This window comes from Mustela nigripes, chromosome 9 (assembly GCF_022355385.1).
Source record: "Mustela nigripes isolate SB6536 chromosome 9, MUSNIG.SB6536, whole genome shotgun sequence".
Classification (NCBI taxonomy): Eukaryota; Metazoa; Chordata; class Mammalia; order Carnivora; family Mustelidae; genus Mustela; species Mustela nigripes.
In genome coordinates this window covers 9374568-9395066 of record NC_081565.1, presented here as the reverse complement: position 1 = coordinate 9395066, position 20499 = coordinate 9374568, and the positions used below count along the sequence as shown (strand labels likewise).

The following is a 20499-nucleotide window of genomic DNA, read 5'->3' as shown; positions in this document are numbered from 1 at the left end:
CAGTCCATGGGAACCATGATTCTAATCTCTGTTTCTATGAATTTGGTTTTAGACTGCACATATGTAGTGATATTATACATTATTTGTCTTTCTCGGACTTATGTCATTTAGCATAATGCTCTCAAGATCAATCCATGTTGTTACAATGGCAGGATATTTTTCTCACAGCTGAATAATATTCTACTATGTGTATCTATACCACATTTTCCTTATCTTTTCATCTATAGACAGACACTCAGGTTGTTTGAAAACTGTGAAACATATCACTGAAAAAATGCTGCAATGGACACGGGTATGCAGATATCTCCTCAAGATCTCGTTTTCATTTCTTTCAGATACACATCCAAAAGTGGGATTGCTAGATCATCCGGTAGTTCTATTTTTAATTTGTTAAAGATGACTTATTTATTCATTTGACAGACGGAGATCACAAGTAGGCAGAGAGGCAGGCAGAGAGAAAGGAAGGGAAGCAGGCTCCCTGCTGAGCAGAGAGCCCGACGTGGGGCTCAATCCCAGGACCCTGGGATCATGACCTGAGCCGAAGGCAGAGGCTTTAGCCCACTGAGTAACCCAGGTGCCCCTTATTTATAATTTTTTAAGGAACCTCCATATTGTTTTCCATTGTGTCTGCACCTTACATTCCTACCAACAGTGCACAAGGGTTCTCTTTTCTCCATATCCTCGCCAACACGTGTTATATCTTGTCTTTTTGATGACAGCCATTCTAACAGTTGTAAGATGACTGCATTATTTTTCTTTGGGACAGTACTACTCTATTGCCAGAAACTGCCACTCACTGAGTAATGCAATAATCTCAAAAGTATACTACTCCAGCTTTCTAGACTACAACAAAACTCCTCCGGCTTTTAGTAGCTCACCTGTCAGCAGCCTCATAAAGAACAATAGTAAGTAATGAAATATGTTGAATATTTAAGGGACTACTGAAAAGAAGAAGGCAAAGAATAGCTATTTTAGTGTACAACAGAGTCATAATACAGGACTAAAGTCTGCACAAAAACTGGGACTAGTCAAAACTACCCTTGAAAAATCTCTTAAGTTACCTATGAAGAAGAGTAAATGTGGTTGCCTGTAAAGAGCAGGTGTATATACCTCCCATCTCAAGTTCTTGACAGGATAAAACCTCACTGAATTTTATTTTTCTCTCTTTCGTGAATGGGTGTTACTCAAAAGATCTGTTTCACTCTTGAATATGATGAAATATACATTAAAAAGGAATGTTTAAAAAATTTTATATGTCAAAAATAGATCCACACAAATATAGTCAACTGATACTTAACAAAGGAGCGAAGGCGTTGGGAGCAAAGCAGCAAAAGGAATGGAGAAAGGATAATCTTTTCATGTGGGTATTCACGTGTTAAAAAAAAAATCTAGACATAGACCTAACACCTTTAATAGAAATTAACTCAAAATGAATCACCGAGCTAACTGTGAGGCACAAAAAAACATATAAAACTTCTAGAAAATAACATATAATAATATTTAGGTAACATTGGGTCTGGTGATGATTTTTTATATACAATGCCAAAATATAATCTATGAAAGAAAAAAGTGGTAAGCTGGAGCTGATGCTGTTAAGAAAATGAAAATATAAGCCACAGGTTGGGAGAAAATCTTTACAAAACACATAACTGATAGGTATATAAAGAACTCTGAAAAATCAATAAGAAAACAACCCAATTAAAAAATTGGCCAAAGAACTGGACAGCTCACCAAAGAATACAAATAGGTGTCAAATAAGCATGTGAAAAGATACTCAAAAATGAAACTGCAAATTCAAACAAAGATGAGATACCACTGCACACCTATTAAGATAGCTAAAATCCAAAACATTTACAAAACCAAATGCTGGAAAGGATTTACAGCAAAAGGAACACTCATAAATTGATGGAAATACCAAATGGTGTAACTATCTTGGAAGACATTTTGGCAGTTTCTTAGAAAGTTAAACAAAGGCTTATTATCACACAATCCAGCAACTGCACTCCTAGTTACTTGTGAAATGAATTCAAAACTTATGTTTACATGAAAACCTGCCATTAATGTTTATAGCAGATTTACTAGTAATTGCCAAAAACTGGAAGCAACCAAGATGTCCTTCAATAGGTGAATGGAAAAACAACTGTGGTACATTCATACCATAGAATATTATTCAACTAAATAAAGAAATGAACTATCAAGCCATGAGAAGACATGAAGGAACCTTAAATACATATTGCTAAGTGAAAGATGATAGTCTGAAGAGACTACATATAGTATGATTTCAACCAGTTGACATTCTAGAAAATGCAAAACTACTGAGACAGTAAAAAGATAAGTGGTTGCTAAAGGTGAGGAGAGAGAGACAAAAAGAGTGGAGCACAGGGCATTTCTAGGGTGGTGGAACAACTCTCTATGATGCAATCACTAGATCTACACAATATAGGGGCGCCTGGTTGGCTCAGTGGAAGAGAATGTGACTCTTGATCTCAGGGTCCTGGGTTTGACCCCCACACTGGGTGTAGAGAATACTAAAAGAATAAATAAAATTAAGAAAAAAAAAGAACTGTACAATACAAAGAGTATACTCTAATGTAAACTATTGATTTTAGTTAGTAATAATGTATCAGTATTGGTTTATCAATTATAACAAATGTACCACACTAATGCAAGGCGTTAATAACAGGGGAAAACAAGTGTCAGAAAGGAGATATGTGGCAACTCTGAACTTTCTGTATGGTTTTTTTGTAAACCTAAAACTACTGTAAAAATAAAGCTTATTAAAAATATTTTAAAAATCTTATAGGTAACTGGCTTCAGAATTTTAAATAAATCAAAACAGAGAAAGGCCACAACAAAAAAACATAAAACACAAAACTTAAACAAGTTGACTAACATGAAACTAACACATCAATGGTGAGGATAAATGTTAGTAAGATAAACTTCCCTATAAAAAGACAGTGATTTAGGGGTGCCTGGCTGGCTGAGTCAGTGAAGCATGAGACTCCTGATCTTGGAGTTGTGAGTTCAAGCCCCACTTTGGGTGTAGAAATTACTTAAACATAAAATCTTAAAAAAAAAAAAAGAGTGATTTAGACAGGGTCAAAAAAAGAAAAACCTCACAAAATTATTTAACATATTTAAAACAAAAAGGCAAAGATAATAGGCTGAACACAACGATCAGACAAATGCAAAGAACAGGGCAAAAAAGCTCATATTACTGGAAGCAAAGAAAGAGGCAGTACATAATACATAAAACAAACAGGACTGTTTTTTATTGAAAAAAGTAGAACTCAAAATAAGATACAAAATGCATGAATACTGTTGGGTGCTGAAATATGTAAAGTGGAAACTGCTGAAATGTCAGGAGAAACTGACAGAAACAAACAAGAAAATGGAAACATTAATCCACTTCTCTTAATCATCCACAGACCAAATAGTCAAAAATATAAGAAGATAACAGTAATTAAAGATATTGCTTTAAAAAGAACACACTTAATTCTCTAACATAGAGAATATATCTCCAGAATCCACAAAATATTTATAAAAAATTTATTGTGTAGTAAGCCTCCCAAATATAAGTGAATGTCTAAGCAGAAATTTTATAGGCCACATTTTCTGATGAAAATTCAATAAACATGAATCCAAATAACAAAGTCTAAATTAAAAAATTCAACCACCTAGAGACTGAAATGATTTAGGTTCATTTATTGCAAATGTTTTCCCTAAAATCACTGAATCAAAAGAAGCAGGGAATTAGCTTAAGTATCACATTCCATCTTGCTCAAGAGTCACAGGTATAAGAGCAAAGGAAGCCAAAAATTCTAGCCAAATTCTCCATTCCTTCCCTGGGGCCAAACCCTACTACCATTGACAGTTTACAAGGCCCAGAGACAGGAGAATAATATTCCTAAATAAATGGTTTGCTTAACAACCAGACTGAAACCATGCATCTAGCAATTTAGGCCTCCTGTGAATGAAGAGCTCTTCACACAGCTAACTCAGTAGAAAAGATCAAATAAGGATCTATTCCCAGGAGTGCAACTGCAGGGTCATAGGGAAGTTCTATTTTTAATTTCTTGAGGAATCTCCACACTGTTCTTCCCTATGACCCTGCAATTGCACTCCTGGGTATTTACCCCAAAGATACAGATGTCGTGAAAAGAAGGGCCATCTGTTCCCCAATGTTTATAGCAGCAATGGCCACGGTCACCAAACTATGGAAAGAACCAAGATGCCCTTCAATGGATGAATGGATAAGGAAGATGTGGTCCATATACACTATGGAGTATTATGCCTCCATCAGAAAGGATGAATATCCAACTTTTGTAGCAACATGGACGGGACTCGAAGAGATTATGCTGAGTGAAATAAGTCAAGCAGAGAGAGTCAATTATCGTATGGTTTCACTTATTTGTGGAGCATAACAAAAAGCATGGAGGACATGGGGAATTAGAGAGGAGAAGTGAGTTGGGGTAAATTGGAAGGGGAGGTGAATCATGAGAGACTATGGACTCTGAAAAACAATCTGAGAATTTTGAAGGGGAGGGGGATGGGGAGGTGTGGAACCAGGTGGTGGGTATTAGAGAGGGCACGGATTGTACTGGAGAGCACTGGGTGTGGTGAAAAACTAATGAATACCGTTATGCTGAAAATAAATAAATTAATTTTTTTAAAAAAGGATCTATTCCAACATTTAAGTACAAATAAGCTAGAAGAAAATACCTTGCACTGTACTGCCCGACAGGAAGAGATCCCAGGTATTTATTTTATAAATTGTCTTAATAACAAACAAAACTGAGAAATCCACCATCACATAAGAATTATAAAAAATTTCAAAGAACCAATGGTTTATTCAGATTCAATGTAATTTTGTAATTCAAAATATACTTATAAAGCAACTACTAAAAAATGTGAATGTGTTAGATATCTCAGGAATATAAATCTTAATAAGATGTACTCAATTTCAGAGGCTTACAAACTACTATAAGAGACAATCTCCATTTTGGGGGGTCAGAATTGCTAATTAAACGATTTGAATCTTCCTTGTCCTTACTACTTTTTCATCTGCTTTATCTATCAGGTTTCAATAGGAATGCATCAGAGTTTCTATAAGGAATGTCAATCACTCAACGCTGCCTTTCAATTCCCTTAAAATTTTTTGGGACTAGGGGCATATTATAATCTTGGTGGGCTGTGTCTCTTTTTTCATTATACAGTTTACCAAAATATGTCTATTGATGTGTTTTTGCCTTAAATTCTACTGTTTTGACTCTCTGCAAAGGGTTCATTTCCCCACCCCCACCCTCCATCTCCCTTGGCCAGGTGAAGCTGGATGAAGACTACGGCCCATGGGAAAGGAGAGGCAGAATGGCTGCCTGACAGCTTCTGGAATGGAAAGGAAATAAAGATCATTTGTAAAAGTTCTTAATTTTGATGAAATCCAACTGATCATTTTGTTTTCTATTATGGATCCTGCTTTCAGTGTCCTGTGTAAGAACTCTTCATCTAGCTCTTGGTCCCAAAGATTTTCTACTCTGTTTTCTCCTTAAAGTTTAAAGTTTTACATTTCAATCTCAATTCATTTTTGAACTAATTTTATACAAGATAGATGAGGTTTAGGTTGACTTTTTTGGTTTATGATGTCTTGCTGTTCCAGTAGCATTCACTGAAAAGGCTAACCTTCTTCTATTTCATTTATATGTGCTATTAATATGAAGACTCATTCATATCTTCCTGCAATCTGGGAAATACTCTGGCATCATTATCTCTTCAAATACTGTTTCTCCATTCATGGTTCCCCATACATGGTTCCCTCCATTCTCTGCCTCACTAGTGGGAGGCTCTCCATCTTTCCTCCATGTCTCTTAACTCACTCATCTTTCATTCTCTGTATCTCTTTATCTCTCTGTGTTACACCCCAGGTTAGTAATTGAAATCACTGGTACTATCATTCAACTCAGTCCCTCTTTAATTGTACCCAGTCTAGAGTTTACCCCATATGACTTTTTGTTACTTTAACAAATACCTTTTATATTTCCAGTACTTTTAACTGGTTCTCTTCTAAATCCATCCCTTAATTCTCATCTGCTTGGTTTTCTTTCACTATTTCTTAGACATTTACCATGGACATTATCCCTTCATCTCTTTGATGATTTTAAACATATTTATTTGAAGTTGATTTTCAGAATGCTTACTGTATTTTCTTGGGAGTGAATTCATCTCCTGATTATTGTCTTTTTTAATACTCATTACATTCATTTGTTTGGGAGTCTTAATTTGCTAGTTCTTCTTGAATAGGAACAGTTTCTCTCTTTCTCTCTCTCCCTCCCTTCCTGTTCTTAAACAGCTTTGCACCATCCTCCATCCCCATCCACCATCCCCATCCCCACCAGTGAAGAGCAGATACCTTCACTCTAGAACCAGGTTCTTATCCTGGCAGCTCAGGGTTCCCATCCCTTGGAAACACTAGGGCTATCGTAAAGCCAGTCATGTCACCACCAGGTCCCAGCTGCACTGCTATCTCTATTCCCCCTCCGCCCCAGAAACACAACTTTGAACAAGCCACAGACCCAGGCAGCTTTGCTCAGTTTCTTCTCATAAGGAGGACAGTACCATCCCAGTTTCTAGTTAACAGCAGTGAGACTTCCACTGGTCTTGATCCAGGCATGAAGTTCCTTTGGTCTCCATACCCTCAAGCAGTGTTGTCCACTCTTTTGACATGATGGCATGCTTTGAAAGCAACAGTATGTGTACCACGTGTGGGTAAACAGATGAGACTTTTCCTCACCCAGAAATGACAGCTGGGGACTCTGAGAACCCCAGGCCCTGCCTAGCTACCCTGATAACAGTCAATATTTCACACCCCAGTAAACTTATTCACAACATGTTCTCTGGGAAGTGCCATCCTAAAAGAACCGACTCCCTGCACATACTGCCTATTTCCATACCTGGTTCTGTTTTTAGTCTACCAGCATGTTTATCTTGTTATTAAAGTCCAGGTATGTCAATAACATATATCATTTATCACTGCTATGTATTTGGAATGGAATACAGAGTTCAAAGCCTGAATTGAAAGGACCATCACAACAAAGTCCATGCTGTGCCCTCTGTTTTTAGAACACCCTCCTCTCAACCTCTCCACGTCACTTTTCCCTACTCCTTCAAGTTTCAGCTCAGGTGTCACTTCATCAAAGCTGCTCTTCAGGACTCCACTCTCACCCCCGACTACGGGGTCAGATGTTCTCACAGAACCCGATTTCACATGCTATTGGAAAATACTACTATTACCTATTTACCTTAAACAGTAGGCTACCTGCTGGCACGAAGTACCATTTTCATTTCTGTATGCCAAGATCTAGCACTGTGCCTCCAGTAAGTATGGATTCAGTGAATATTTTAATATCACCCATAATACTAGAGTAGGGAGTATAATGTAACAGAGAACAGCTAGGGTTTTGAAGCCAGAGATCCCCAGGTTTTAACGCCAGCTCTGCCACTTACTTACTGTGTGATTTAGGAAGGTTACTTAGCCTCTCTGAGCGTTAGTTTCCTCATCCATAACGTTATGTCACAGTTAAGACTCCTGACTCTGTTCACTACTAGCTGCATAACTCTGGGCAGCCCCGTGTGTCTCTTGGTCTCAGTGCTTGCACTAAGCAATATCTTAGTTAACTCAGACATGCACAAATTCCCTAGAACTTTGGGTCCTTTCCCTGTTTTCTTGCTTCTACTTCATGTTGAAAAAAAGGATAACATTGTAGGTCAGCCTTGGGCCGAGCTGTTGACTCAACCCTTTTCTGAGCCTACGTGGTTGAAAAGGCTTGGCTGAAAGGTTTCTATTGCCATAGAAGCAGTAAAGATGATCTTTATATTCACAATTTATTCAGGCAAAGTGGAGGGCAATGTCATAAGAACTTGAAAGAATAACTTATTTTTTAAAAGATGTTATTTATTTTAGAAATAGAGAGAGAGAAAGCGTGTGCATGAGCAAGGGGAGGGACAGAGGGTGAGGGAGAGACAGAATTCCAAGCAGACTCCACCCTGAACCCACAGCCTGATGTGGGGCTCAATCTCACAACCCTGAGATCATGACCTGAGCTGAAATCCAGAGCTGGATGCTCAACTGACTGAGCCACCCCGGTGCCCCCAAAGAATAATTTAAGTACAAATTAAATGCACCTCAAGAAGAAAGAAATAACAAAACAACTGACCACAGAATGGACTGTTCTAAGAGAAGGAAAAGTCTCCATAAGAATCCATTCCAAAATGAAGGCACCCACTATATTTTGACCCAAACCTTACTGCTCAAGAGAGCACAGGAAACTAGAAGAGGCTGGCTATCTGATGAGACATTTAAGTAGGGAACCAACATGGCAAAGCACTTTGATGTTTGGGTTATGATATACGGGCAGGAGTCTATTCAAGTGCTACACTTTTAATAAAATAATTTAATCATAACAGAGCTTAGAAACTGAGGAAAAAACCATACCACTGACAAAGAAGACTGTAATTCACACCAAAAGAAAATAATGCCAAAAACCTTAGCATCAAACAGACCAGAAGTCAAATCTTGATCATGCCATCTCCCACTGGTGTGACCTTCAGCAAATGTCAGTTCTCTGATTCTGAATTTCCTCCTCTGCAGAATAAGGATCATGATGCTTACCTCACAGAGAGCCAGGAGAATTAAACAAGAAATTTGGTACATAGGGTTCGGCATTAGTGTCCAACTCATGGTAGGTGTTCAACAAATATTAGTTCCTTCTTATGGCCTCCCATGCAACTTCAACCAGCAAGCATCATTAAAGGGTTTGAAAACTGCTAAAATGTATTTCTTCAAGTCTACATTTACAAACTCATCGGTCTACTTCATAAGCAGATTCTCTGAGATAAGCCTGAGATACACAGACCCAGATCTGGGTGAGTGACAAGATCTGGTGAGTGACCTGACCTGGATCCGCGTGGACATCTGGTTCCCAGGCCAATGCCTAGAAAGACAGACTGGGCCCAGAATGCAGCAGGGGTGGCCAGAAGACAGCCAGAACTAGAGCAGCCAAAAAGAGGAAGGATTACTTGAGCTTTGGCTCCCGTCCTTCACTTGTGTACTGCCAGCAGATGAGCCCGATCAGGTCCTGCACCCTGGCGCTGGCCATTGTCACCACGGTCATTGGCAGCAGTCTATCCTGGCTCGAGTGCAGGGGGAGGTAGACGTCGATCTTCTTGGTTGCTGTTGTGCCTACATGACCCTGTGGAAGGAACACATGCATGAGAGTAAAGCACACAGTCATGGTCATGCAGATGCCACTGGGCCACAATGACTACTCACCAGTCATTTCTCATCCTTTTGGCACAGACCACCTCCAGAGCCTGAAATGGCCCCAAAGTGGAAACACTGTCTTAAGGGTTTTTTTTCCCCTTTAATTTTCACTTTCTAATGGTCTAATAGGTCCAGCTCTGCCTGCAGTAAGGTAAAGGAGCACTACAACCAAAATAAACAAATTAAGAGTCATGAGCAAACCTATGTTTGGTGTCAGGAAATGTGCTTTGTTACTTTTATGGTGTGGCCTTGGACAAGTCACCATTAGACCCTGACATCATCTGCTCTCCCTGAAAATTACACCACTCCTTGAGACTTTGGAATTAGCTGCATCGGGAAGCTGCCACACTCCATGTGTGAGGAAGCATTTAGGCCTGCAGCACTGGAACCAAGGGCTTGCCTTCTCAGAGCCTAGGGGGGTTAATTCCCTTATGCAGTACACCTATTTATTTCAGTCATCTGCATTAAAGTTCAAGGATCCTTGGTCTTACATTATTGTCCTAACAACAATACCCAAACTGCCCTATACATACTCAATTCCTCCCACACACTTATTCTCCCTCCTGAAACTTTCACTACCCTCTGAAACTTTCACTACCCTCTGCACTAATCAGCAAACTTCCATAAATCACTTTTTTTTTTTTTAAAAGATTTTATTTATTTATTTGAGAGACAGAGAGTGAAAGAGAGCATGAGAGCTGAGAAGGTCAGAGGGAGAAGTGGACTTCCCATGGAGCTGGGAGCCCGATGCAGGACTCGATCCTAGGACTCCAAGATCATGACCTGAGCTGAAGGCAGTCACCAACTGAGCCACCCAGGCACCCTAAATCATTTCTTTTATTTAAAAAAAATTTTTTTTTAAACATTCCTTCTACCGCTTTGTCTTAATTGAAACTTGCTAGTCACTGAGGATACTGCTTCCTCTGCTGTCCAGAAGACTGTTCTGTATTTTTCTTTTTTAAACCCAAGTCCTCAAGGCCAGGATGTTGAACAGGTATTCTTGTCCCCACTATTTCTAAACTATTATTTCTCCTTTCTTGCAAAATTCCCTGTTGCTTTGAGACCCAAGCCCTCCAACTATACTATCCTTTCCTCCTACTTTTTTTGTTTCTGTTATCCACCAACCTTCCAGGCATGCTTCTCTCTCACTGAGGAGTCTTCTTTCCACCCCAACAACTATCATCATTCTTGGCAATCCCATCTAAAGGAAAATCCATGTAATACCCAAGTGACTCAATCCCTAGACCATGTCATCCCATGTGTTTTTATCTCTTCTCCCTTCAATCACTTACAGTGGGTACACCAGGGATCTGTACCAACTCCAAAATCTCAAATTAGAACATCTATTCAGTAACTATACTTTAATATACTTTCATCTCACTTGTTCAAGTAGTCCCCCAAATTCTTCAACACACAATTTACTGATCCACCACTATGAATGATGTCACCATTATTTCCCAATAACGCCCTCGAGATTACATGATCAACCATTATAATCATTCCTTTGTAAATACAGTTTTAATACTCTCTTCCTCCATGGGACTCAACTGGCAGAATGCCAGCCTTGGATAAACCCAAACCTCTGTACTCCCCAACCAAATACTGCTGGAGAAAAATCCTGTAACTGCACAAATTGTTTTGACTGTAAATTCATGATGATAAACCTCAAACACTCAACACAATAGCATGCCTATTATAGCTCCTGATCCAATCTGCACCCCATGCATGCAAGACCACCCCTGCATACTTCTGCTTCTCTCCTCAAACTCCTCATGAGCCCGCCATGACCTCAGCTCCTATCCTTTGCTCATATACTGCCAACAGATGAGAAATATTCTTACTCTTCAATAAGAAAAGAAGACCTTTCAGAAAGGAATTTTCCTCCTATAATTAAATTCACAAACTTAACCTGAATTTAACTACATACACCTCCTCCTACACCAGAGTGTCACTTATCTCATTAAAGGTTAATCTCTCTACTAATATTCTGTGCCCCCTTGGCTCTTACTTTCACAAGGACTTTAATCCCTTTACTTACTTTACCCTTCTCCTACAATATCAACCTCTTACTCTTTTGGCTTCCATGATATACACTCTTGGTTTTTTTCAGTGCTCTCTGGTCCCTCATTCTCAGTCTGCTTTGCAGATTTCTTCACCTATATAGTCTCTGTTTGTTAGCACTCCTTGGCTTCTAGATTGGGCTCTCTTTTGTCTCTCTGTATATTTCTTCCCTAGGTATCTCACAACCCCAAAGCTATGGTACAATCTACATTCTGTTGACACTCAAATCTTATCTTCATCTCAAACTTCTCCCTGGAATTCCAAATTCATACATCAAACTGTCTATACAATATGTAGAAAAGTATCACAAACTTTGAAACTCAAGTTCAAATCTGAACTTTTCATTATTCCTCACTCCATTCCACCCCAAATAACAACACTCTCCCTCATTTCAGGAAATGCTACTACCACTAATCCAGCTGCTTAAATCAGTAATAAATTCTTCTTTCTTCTTCCTGTTTTCTACCTACCCTCTTAGTAAGTTCTAGTGTCTACTGCAAAAATGTATTTCCATAGAGAAAAAAATAATCTTTTCAGCAAATGGGACAACTGGATAGCCACACACAAAAGAATGAATTTAGACCCCCTACCTCACATCATATACAAATATTAATTCAAAATGCACTGAGATGCCTAGGTGGCTCAGCCAGTTAAGTTCCGGCCTTTGGCTCAGATCATGATCGCAGATTCTGGGATCCCACATGGGGCTCTTTGCTTGGTAGGGAACATGCTTCCTCTGCTTGCCGCTCACCCTGCTGGTGCTCTCTCTCTCTCTGACTAATAAATGAATAAAATCTTTTTAAAAAAATGGATCGAAGAGCTAAGTTTAAGGTTAAAACTGTTAAACTTTTCGAAGGAAATATAGGTGTAACTTTTTCACGACCTTTTATTAGGCAATAATTTCTTTAACATGACACCAAAAGAAGCAACAAATAAAATAAACTGGACTTTATAAAAATTGAAAACTAGTGTCTCAAAAGCACTATCAAGAAAGCAAAAAGACAATCCACAGAATAGGAAAAAATATTTGCCAATCAAATAGCTGACAAAATTTAGTACCCAGAATATATAAACAGTTCTTATGACTCAACAATAAAAAGACAAACAATCCAATCTTTAAGGACTTAATTTATTTATCTGAATGAAAAAGAGAGAAAGAGCAGGGGGAGGGGCAATGGGAGAGGAAGAAGGAGAATCCCATGCAGACTCCCCGTTGAGTGTGGAGCCTGAGGAGGGGCTAAATCTCATATCCTGACATCATGCCTTGAGCCAAAATGAAGAACTGGGCACTTAAACCCACTAAGCACCTAGGCGACCCCTCCAATCTTTAAAAGGGCAAAGAACTTGAATAGATACTTCTCCAAAGAAAATATACAAATGGCCAATAAACACATGAAATAATGTTCAACGTCATTATTCATTAAGGAAATGCCAAATCCAAATCACAATGAGAAACCACTTCATGCTCACTAGGATGGTTATAATTTTTTTTTTTTAACAGAACAAACAAGAAGGATTAGCATGGATATGGAGATGTTAGAACCCTCATACATTGTTGGTGAAAATGTAAAATGCTGCAGCCATTATGGAAAAATAATTTGTCAGTTTCTCAAAACTTAAACATATAGTTACCATAAGACTCAGCATTTCCATTCTAGGTGTACTCAAGGGAACTGAAAATGTGTACATAAGTGTACACAGCAGCATTATTCATGACGATCAAAGAATGGAAACAATCCAGACATCCATCAACTGATGGATAGACAGGCAAAAATGAAACCAATGGAATATTACTTAGCCATAAAAGGGGACAATGTACTGACATTCTATAACATAGGTGAGGCTTGAAAACATCATGCTAAGAGAAGGAAGCCATTTCATAAAAAGTAACCCAGTTATATGACATGTCCAGATTAGGCAAATCTATAAAAACAAAAAGATTAATGGTTGTCAGGATATTGGCGGGGGGGTAAGGTACAGGGTATTGAGAAGTATGAAGTTTCTTTTTGCGGTGATGGAATTGTTCTGGAGTTAGATAGTGGTGATAGCGGTATAACATTGGGAATATACTGAAAACCATGAAATTATACACTTTAAGGTCATTAAAACAGTAAATTCTATGTAATGGGAATTTTAACTCAACTTTAAAAATCGAAAAATCTTGTATTTCAAAACCATCCCACTTCTCTGCATCTCCACTGCCACCAAAATACCATGAAGTTTCACCTGGATTGTTCTAATAAATTCTTGACCTCCTATACGCTTATCTACTTCAATTTGTTCTTGAAACACAAGCTGGATTTTTTTTTCACTCAAATTGGATATTACACCTCTGCTTAAATTCCTTCAATGAGTGCTCACATGATACTCTGAATAAAATCCAAATTTCCTGCAGTGTCCAACAAAGCACTGCATGATCTGATCTCTACCTAACTCTCCAACATCATTTACTGCTGCTCCCTGGCCTGCTTGTCATAGCTCAGCTATGCCAGCCTTCTAGAAGTGCCCCCAGTGTGTGTATATGTGTGTATGTGTGTGTGTGTGTGTGTGTATACACCTGTTTCTCCCACTTTCTAGAACACAGCAAATGTTATTCACTACATCTAGAAGGCTCTTTCTCATGACGTTTGCATTCTCTAAAGTACGGGTCTGGGCAGGTTACTTAATCTCTCTGTTCCTGCACTGTCTCATATGTAAAATGATAATGATAGAACCTACCTATCAGAGAACTCTTGTGAGGATTATTATTAGTTATTAATATTGTTATTACTAAAAGCTCAGCTCATATGACAACTCCTCAGAGAATCCTTCACTGAAAATCCTGTAGAAAGCCCCTCTCATAGTTACTTTCTTACCCATAAGCTGTTCATTTCCTTCATAGCACTTAACAATTGGATATTATGTATTTATGTACACCTTCAGTGTATGTCTTCCTCACTGGCCTTTGACCTCCTATGAGAGCAGCCATAATAATGTCTGCTTTGTTGACTTCTCTATACACAATGGCTAGCACTGTGCCTGGTGCACAGACGGCTCTCCAAATAAATCTGTTGAACTATGGAATGAATGCACGGATGACTCAAAATGCCTACCAGGACAACATGGCAATAACTCAATAAATGTTAGTTTCCCCCATCCATCCAACCATCCATCTTTCTCTATGAGTCTGTTTCCTGGTAGTGGATGGAGATGGAGGTACTTGAGAAATCAAGTGGTTCCATCTTTAACATTCTAACTCTAGGATGGGAAGAAAAAAAAAAAAAAAAGATCAGAACTAGGGTAAGGAAATACATAAAATCAGTTTTTAAAACTTTTAGAGAAATTCCACTTTTCTTATGACCTAGAATCTAACATTAGATTTACTAAACTTTTTTTTAGTTTTGCCTGCCATCAAACAAATAGTAAAAAAAAGTAATTCTTGAGGCACCTGGGTGGCTCAGTGGGTTGAACCTCTGCCTTTGGTTCGGGTCATGATCTCAGGGTCCTGGGATCATGCCCCACGTCAGGCTCTCTGCTCAGTGGGGAGCCTGCTTCCCCCACCCCTGCCCACCTCTCTGCCTACTTGTGAATTCTCTGTCAAATAAATAAATAAAATCTTAAAAAAAAAAAAAAAGTACTTCTCTTACAACAATGCTCTTTCTCTCTCTCTCACTCCTGCATGCACAAAGGTACCATGCATGTTTTTCAGCTGGGAAACAGTAATTCCAAAAGCTAGCTAAGTTGTCTCTAAATAGCAAGTGTTTTGACCTTGTCAGGCAACCCCAGGGTTAAAATTAAAATAAGCTTTTTGAAGTGGGTATATTGCCCTCTTACCACTTTCTTCTCAACCCCCTTTCAGACCCAGCCCAATATGGTATAGTCCTCCTTATCCTTTGGTAGAACTGGGGCTGAGGGGCTAGAGGAATCACAATGAGAAATGTGAATGTGTTTCACAAACTGTAAAGTGTGTTAGAAATGCACAGCAGTGCGCCAGAAAGAGCCTAGGTTTTAAAATCAGACCCACTTCTATTATTCAGGCCAATTACATAGTCACAGGAGGACAAAGATGGATGCTGCAAGGAGCCCTAATAATAATATTTATTATTACAATAAGAGCTAGCATTTATTTAGAGCTAACTGTTAAATAAGCTCTGGTAAATGTTTGCGTAAATTACCTCATTTAATACTCAAAATCACTATAACAGGCAGAATTCTATCATGACCCTAATATTATAGAGGAGAAAACTAAAGCTTATAAGGCTATAGTCATCTGCTCAAGCTCCCACAACCAAAGTGGAAGAGCAGAGCTCAAACTCATGCCTGACTTCAAAGCCCCTACTTCAAATACCAATGACTTCTTTCTCTAAAGTTCTTCTCTCTCTTTTTTTTATTATTTTATAAACATATATAAAGTTCATCTAAATGTAATCAGTCTCTACTCTCCAAGACCTGAATCCCTCCCTCCCACACTGACCTCATAAACACATCCAAAGCACTGCCTAAAGCAGTCTCCTACAAACAGAGTGAATTTGGAGGAGTTGCCCAAGGAGAAGTGTCAGGAGACCAAGTGCCTAAAGCAGTCTCCTACAAATGGAGTGAATTCGGAGGAGTTGCCCAAGGAGAAGTGTTAGGAGACCAAGACTCTAGAGAATTCTGCCACTGTCAGCTGACTGCAGGGCAGATGGTTACACGGCGCGTCTATGAATCCCTTTATCCTCTATAGTGAAATAGCAAGTGTGGGGAAAACTGTGAGAATAAATATGGTAGATACTTATTAAATGAATGAAGCACTTTATCTTTTTAATCTTCTAATTCCATCTTGAGGCACTGATGATAGGAAAAAGTACCTTGGACAAACACTGAAATTATGTATTTTTTAATAAGGAACCTCTTCTGAAAAAACTCAAGGTGGTGGCAGTTAGCTCTACCTAATAGTCCCCGTGCTGCAATATTTAGAGGGAATCATCTAAAACATAAAACAATCCATCAACATAATAGAAAGTAATTAACTTATTAAAAAAAAGGTGACCAAAGGATTAAAAGTATTCATCACATATCAAGGCAAGCAATATTCCAAAGACCTAACATCTAACTATTAAAAAGCAAATAGCGATAAACAAAGATCATATCATACAGTTTCACTGCATGGCAACTTATGCGTTCGACAATACACAACTGGAGACACGGAGGCATAAATAGAGCACAAAGAAGTGGTCAATACAGAGATAGGGGAAAATGGGTTGGCATCATCTTTCTCAGTCACTCAGGCATGCAACGAACACCCACTGAAACACCGTGTTGGACTCTGAAGACAAAATCAAGCGAGACTCAATGCAGATAGACCCTCATCAAAGTCACAGTCTAAGAGCTACACTGTACTATGTGATAAAAGCTTCAAGAGGGGGAAGGTACAGGCTGTCATGACAGCTCAGAAGTAACCCAGACTAAAAGGGGTTGGCAAAGGCCTAGGTTTAAAAAAAAGAAAAAAAAGAAAGAAAGAAACCCTTCCATTCAACAGAACCATTAACCTAAGGAAAAGATGCTTACTGTATTTAAAAATATACCATACCAATACACAAAAAAATGAACTGGAGTTCTCTCTGAGACATAGGATTGTGAGTGATTTTAATTTTCTACTTTGTATTTTTCTGCATTTTCTATGATTAGCATGTATTACTTTTCAATCAGAAATACAGTAAATATTACAGTTATAAACTAAAAAGGATATAGAAAGAACCACCATATGGCACTTAAGAGTTTTAGGTAAGAGAAAGAGAGGATCGGTTTTGAAAATGTAGTCTATGTTAAGTTATCTGGCAAAATTTATTAAGAACACACTATGTGCCCGGTGCTGTGACAGGCTATTGGAAAAAATAAGCCGAAAATATAACTCAGACACCTTCCTATGGCAGGCTAAATAATTTTTATTTAAAAAAAAATAATAAAAAGTAAGAAACTTACAATGAGCTGACAAATTTTGGAGCTGAACAACACTCTCCAGAGCAGCCTCTAAATCAAGGAATGCCCCCAATTCTGGTTTCAGAACAAAAAGAGAAGCACTCCCTGTAGCAAAATGATTCCTCGACACAAATGTAATTCATGAAGACCAACCAGACTCCAGGGTTCACGTCCCACGGCCTCCGCATGACTTGATGGTTCTGCAAATGTGGGCTGGCACCTGAAGCTCCTCACGTCCAAGGCCGATTTTCTTCGCCAGCTTGTCTCTTACTCCATGTCCCAGCTCAGTTAGGGCTTTCTTCCACTCTGTCACTCAGGCTAGGGACCCTACTTATTTAACTCCTCTTTCTGTCTCATCAGTCTCCAAACCCTCTGAAATGTCCCGCCCGTCCTCAGCAGCACGGCCCTAGTTCAAGCTTCTTCAGGCCTCAGGGAGACCACTGCATGCGGCAGTCTCCCAACTAATTCCCTGTCTCTAAAACCTCTCTTCTCTTCCAAACTGTTATCTCCCTTTGGCGATCAATGTGGTTTAACTCAAATCATTGAACAGGCCAGTCGCCAACTCCGAAAGAAGTATATGATGTTTCTCCCCAGGGTCCGCATGCCCGTTTCTTCGCAGGGCATTTAATACCCATCACATTCTGGTCCCAGTGTACCACTGCTAGCGCAGACGGAAGAGTAGTTAGGAGCACGAGGCTTGGGGTCAGCCAGATCCAGGTTTAAATCCTAGCTCTGCCACTTCCTTAGCCTCTAGACTTTAGACATTAGGCAAGTAAATACACCTCTCAGAACCTCTACTTCCTTACTTGGAAAAGCAAAAAAGATGTATATAAAATGCCTGGCACGTAGCCACTGAGCAAGAAATGTACCCCTTCTTCTGTCAGCTTCAATTGTCTCCTCTTCCAAGAAGGCAGAAGTCCAAATTCCCTCTGCTTTGCTCACTACAAGTTTAACTTGCACAACCTTATGGTTTTACTTTTTCTCTACCTACCCTCACCACCTCCTTTCCACCTTCTTATGCAAGTGTGAGTTATGCAAAGGGAAAAACTGTGCCTCACTCATTTTGCATTCTCCTAGGAAATAGCATGTAGTAGGGGTATGGTATTAGCTTACTGAAAGACTCTTCAGCGTATCCTTCATAATGGACCCACCAGACCTAAAGAGCACTTCTCTCCTGATCCAGGTAAACTGGCTATACCTCTTCTACTTCCCAGATTGTGTTCTTTAAGAATCCCTTTCCTTCTCTAAAATATACTCAGAATCTAATAACAGGCCTGACATATAGTAGTTACTTCTTTATACTGACGGAATAAATGATTAGTATTCTTTCAACACATGATTTTAAATACCTGCACATTGTGTCATACAGAGGTACTATCAACCTATTCCCTCCTTGTTGAATTCAGACATTGTTTCTAATATTTCACCACTATAAATAACATTCCTGTAAACATTCTAGTACTTAAATGTTTGGGCACATATTCCTCAGAGTAGATCACTGAGTCAAAGAGTATGAATGTTTTGGGGCTTATGATACATACTGATCAGTCTTTTGAAAACCATTTTTATGGCAATCATGAAGCAGCAATGTTATGAACCACAGATCATCCAATTGATATGTAGTTCATAAAATGCAAAAGCTTAAAATTTTAAAATAATTTCAGTATATAGAACGTGAATTGATACAGAACTGAAATATGTAGAATTTGAATATGATGATGAGTTTTATTACATCTATACCTAGGTTTTTCCCATCTGATCTCATTAATTGGAATAGCATAGAATTTGCTGCCTATCATAAAATTAATTTCAAAATTATGGTCCTGATAGTTTCCAAAATAGGGAAAGCAAGAAGAACAGAGAGTATTCAGTTCAAATAATCTTGAATTAAGAAACATCCATATGAAGTGAATTAGCTGGGGGAACTTGGGTGGCTCAGTCAGTTGAGCATCTGACTCTAGATTTTGACTTAGGTCATGATCTCAGGGTTGTGAGACTAAGCCCCATGTAGGGCTCTGTGCTCAGTGTGGAATCTGCTTGGGATTCTTCCTCTCCTTCTGCCCCTCCCAGCTGTTCCTGCTCTGTCTCTCTCTCTCTCTCAATAAATAAAGAAATAAAATCTGTATTAAAAAAAAAAAGGGTGGGGGGAAGTGAGCTGAATTAAGTCTCAAGGACAGAAGGTTCAGTTAGCAACACTACTTAACATCAAGGTTTGTCAATAATAAATTGAATATCAGAGCTCAAAACTGTTGCTAAGTGTTCAATTTCTCTATCAAGAGAAAGAAACAGAAAGGATAGACAGCTTGGCTTCTGCAATTAAAGAGACAAAAAGCAGCTAACATTATTCCATTAGTCACAACTGCATGAGTAGATCATTATATGCAATTTTAATGCAGAAATAAATATATCAGTGTATGCAGACAATGTAATGATGCAACTTGATAAAAGGGTTATTTGCAGCCTTCAAAAGTTAAAACTCTCTTAAAGGAATGGCTGTACTCCCATTTCACCACTATCTTCCTTCCCAAATTTCCTCAGCCAGGACAAAGGATGCTATATTCTACCAATTTATGTCCTAGTCTTTACTTTATTATTATTATTTTTTAAGTAGGCTCCATACCCAGTTTGCAGCTATAGCTTGGTCTTTAAATCCTTGGTATCCACATACCGTGGTACAGAGGTCTGAAATCATCATTACTCTGCTGATGATTAAGGGACTTTGTTTATTCAGAGTAACGATTCTGAATAAAATCTGGCCTATGGTCTAAGCCAGGCTTAACCATGAGACATAAAGAAGGTCTACATGGGGAGGGGTAGAAAAAACACCCCGAACACCAGACGGTAGCATTTTACTATCAACAAAATGCTGGCTTAATGGGCTCACAGAAAGAACTTTCTCATATTCAAAATGGTAGCACTGAATTTATGAATAGATTTTGTATAAAATTCTATGACAAATCCATTCAGAGCTAGGGGCTTGGCTTTGTAGTGCTATCTTAACCCTCAATAAATCTGGAACGTTTAAAGGCTATTAAATTAACATTTCCCTGATCTGGCACCTGTAGTCAAGTTAATTTGTCAAAAACATTTCTACAGTTTGTCACTGGACACTGTATTTTCTGACAAGTTAAGTTTAAAATAAAATTGACAAAATCTCATTAATTTCCTCTGAATCACCAACGTTG

The 20499-nt window shown here is 38.7% G+C and overlaps 1 protein-coding gene across 4 annotated transcripts in view; it reads right to left on the bottom strand.

Annotated features, from left to right (window-relative positions):
• Positions 1-20499, bottom strand: part of MAPKAP1 (MAPK associated protein 1) — a 243204-nt gene that overhangs the window by 124737 nt on the left and 97968 nt on the right. For all 4 annotated transcript variants that reach the window (XM_059410805.1, XM_059410802.1, XM_059410803.1 and 1 more), the window contains one exon: positions 9073-9245. In XM_059410805.1, the coding sequence (XP_059266788.1) occupies positions 9073-9167 (95 nt within the window). In that variant the 5' untranslated portion in view covers positions 9168-9245. The remainder of the gene's footprint in view (positions 1-9072; positions 9246-20499) is intronic.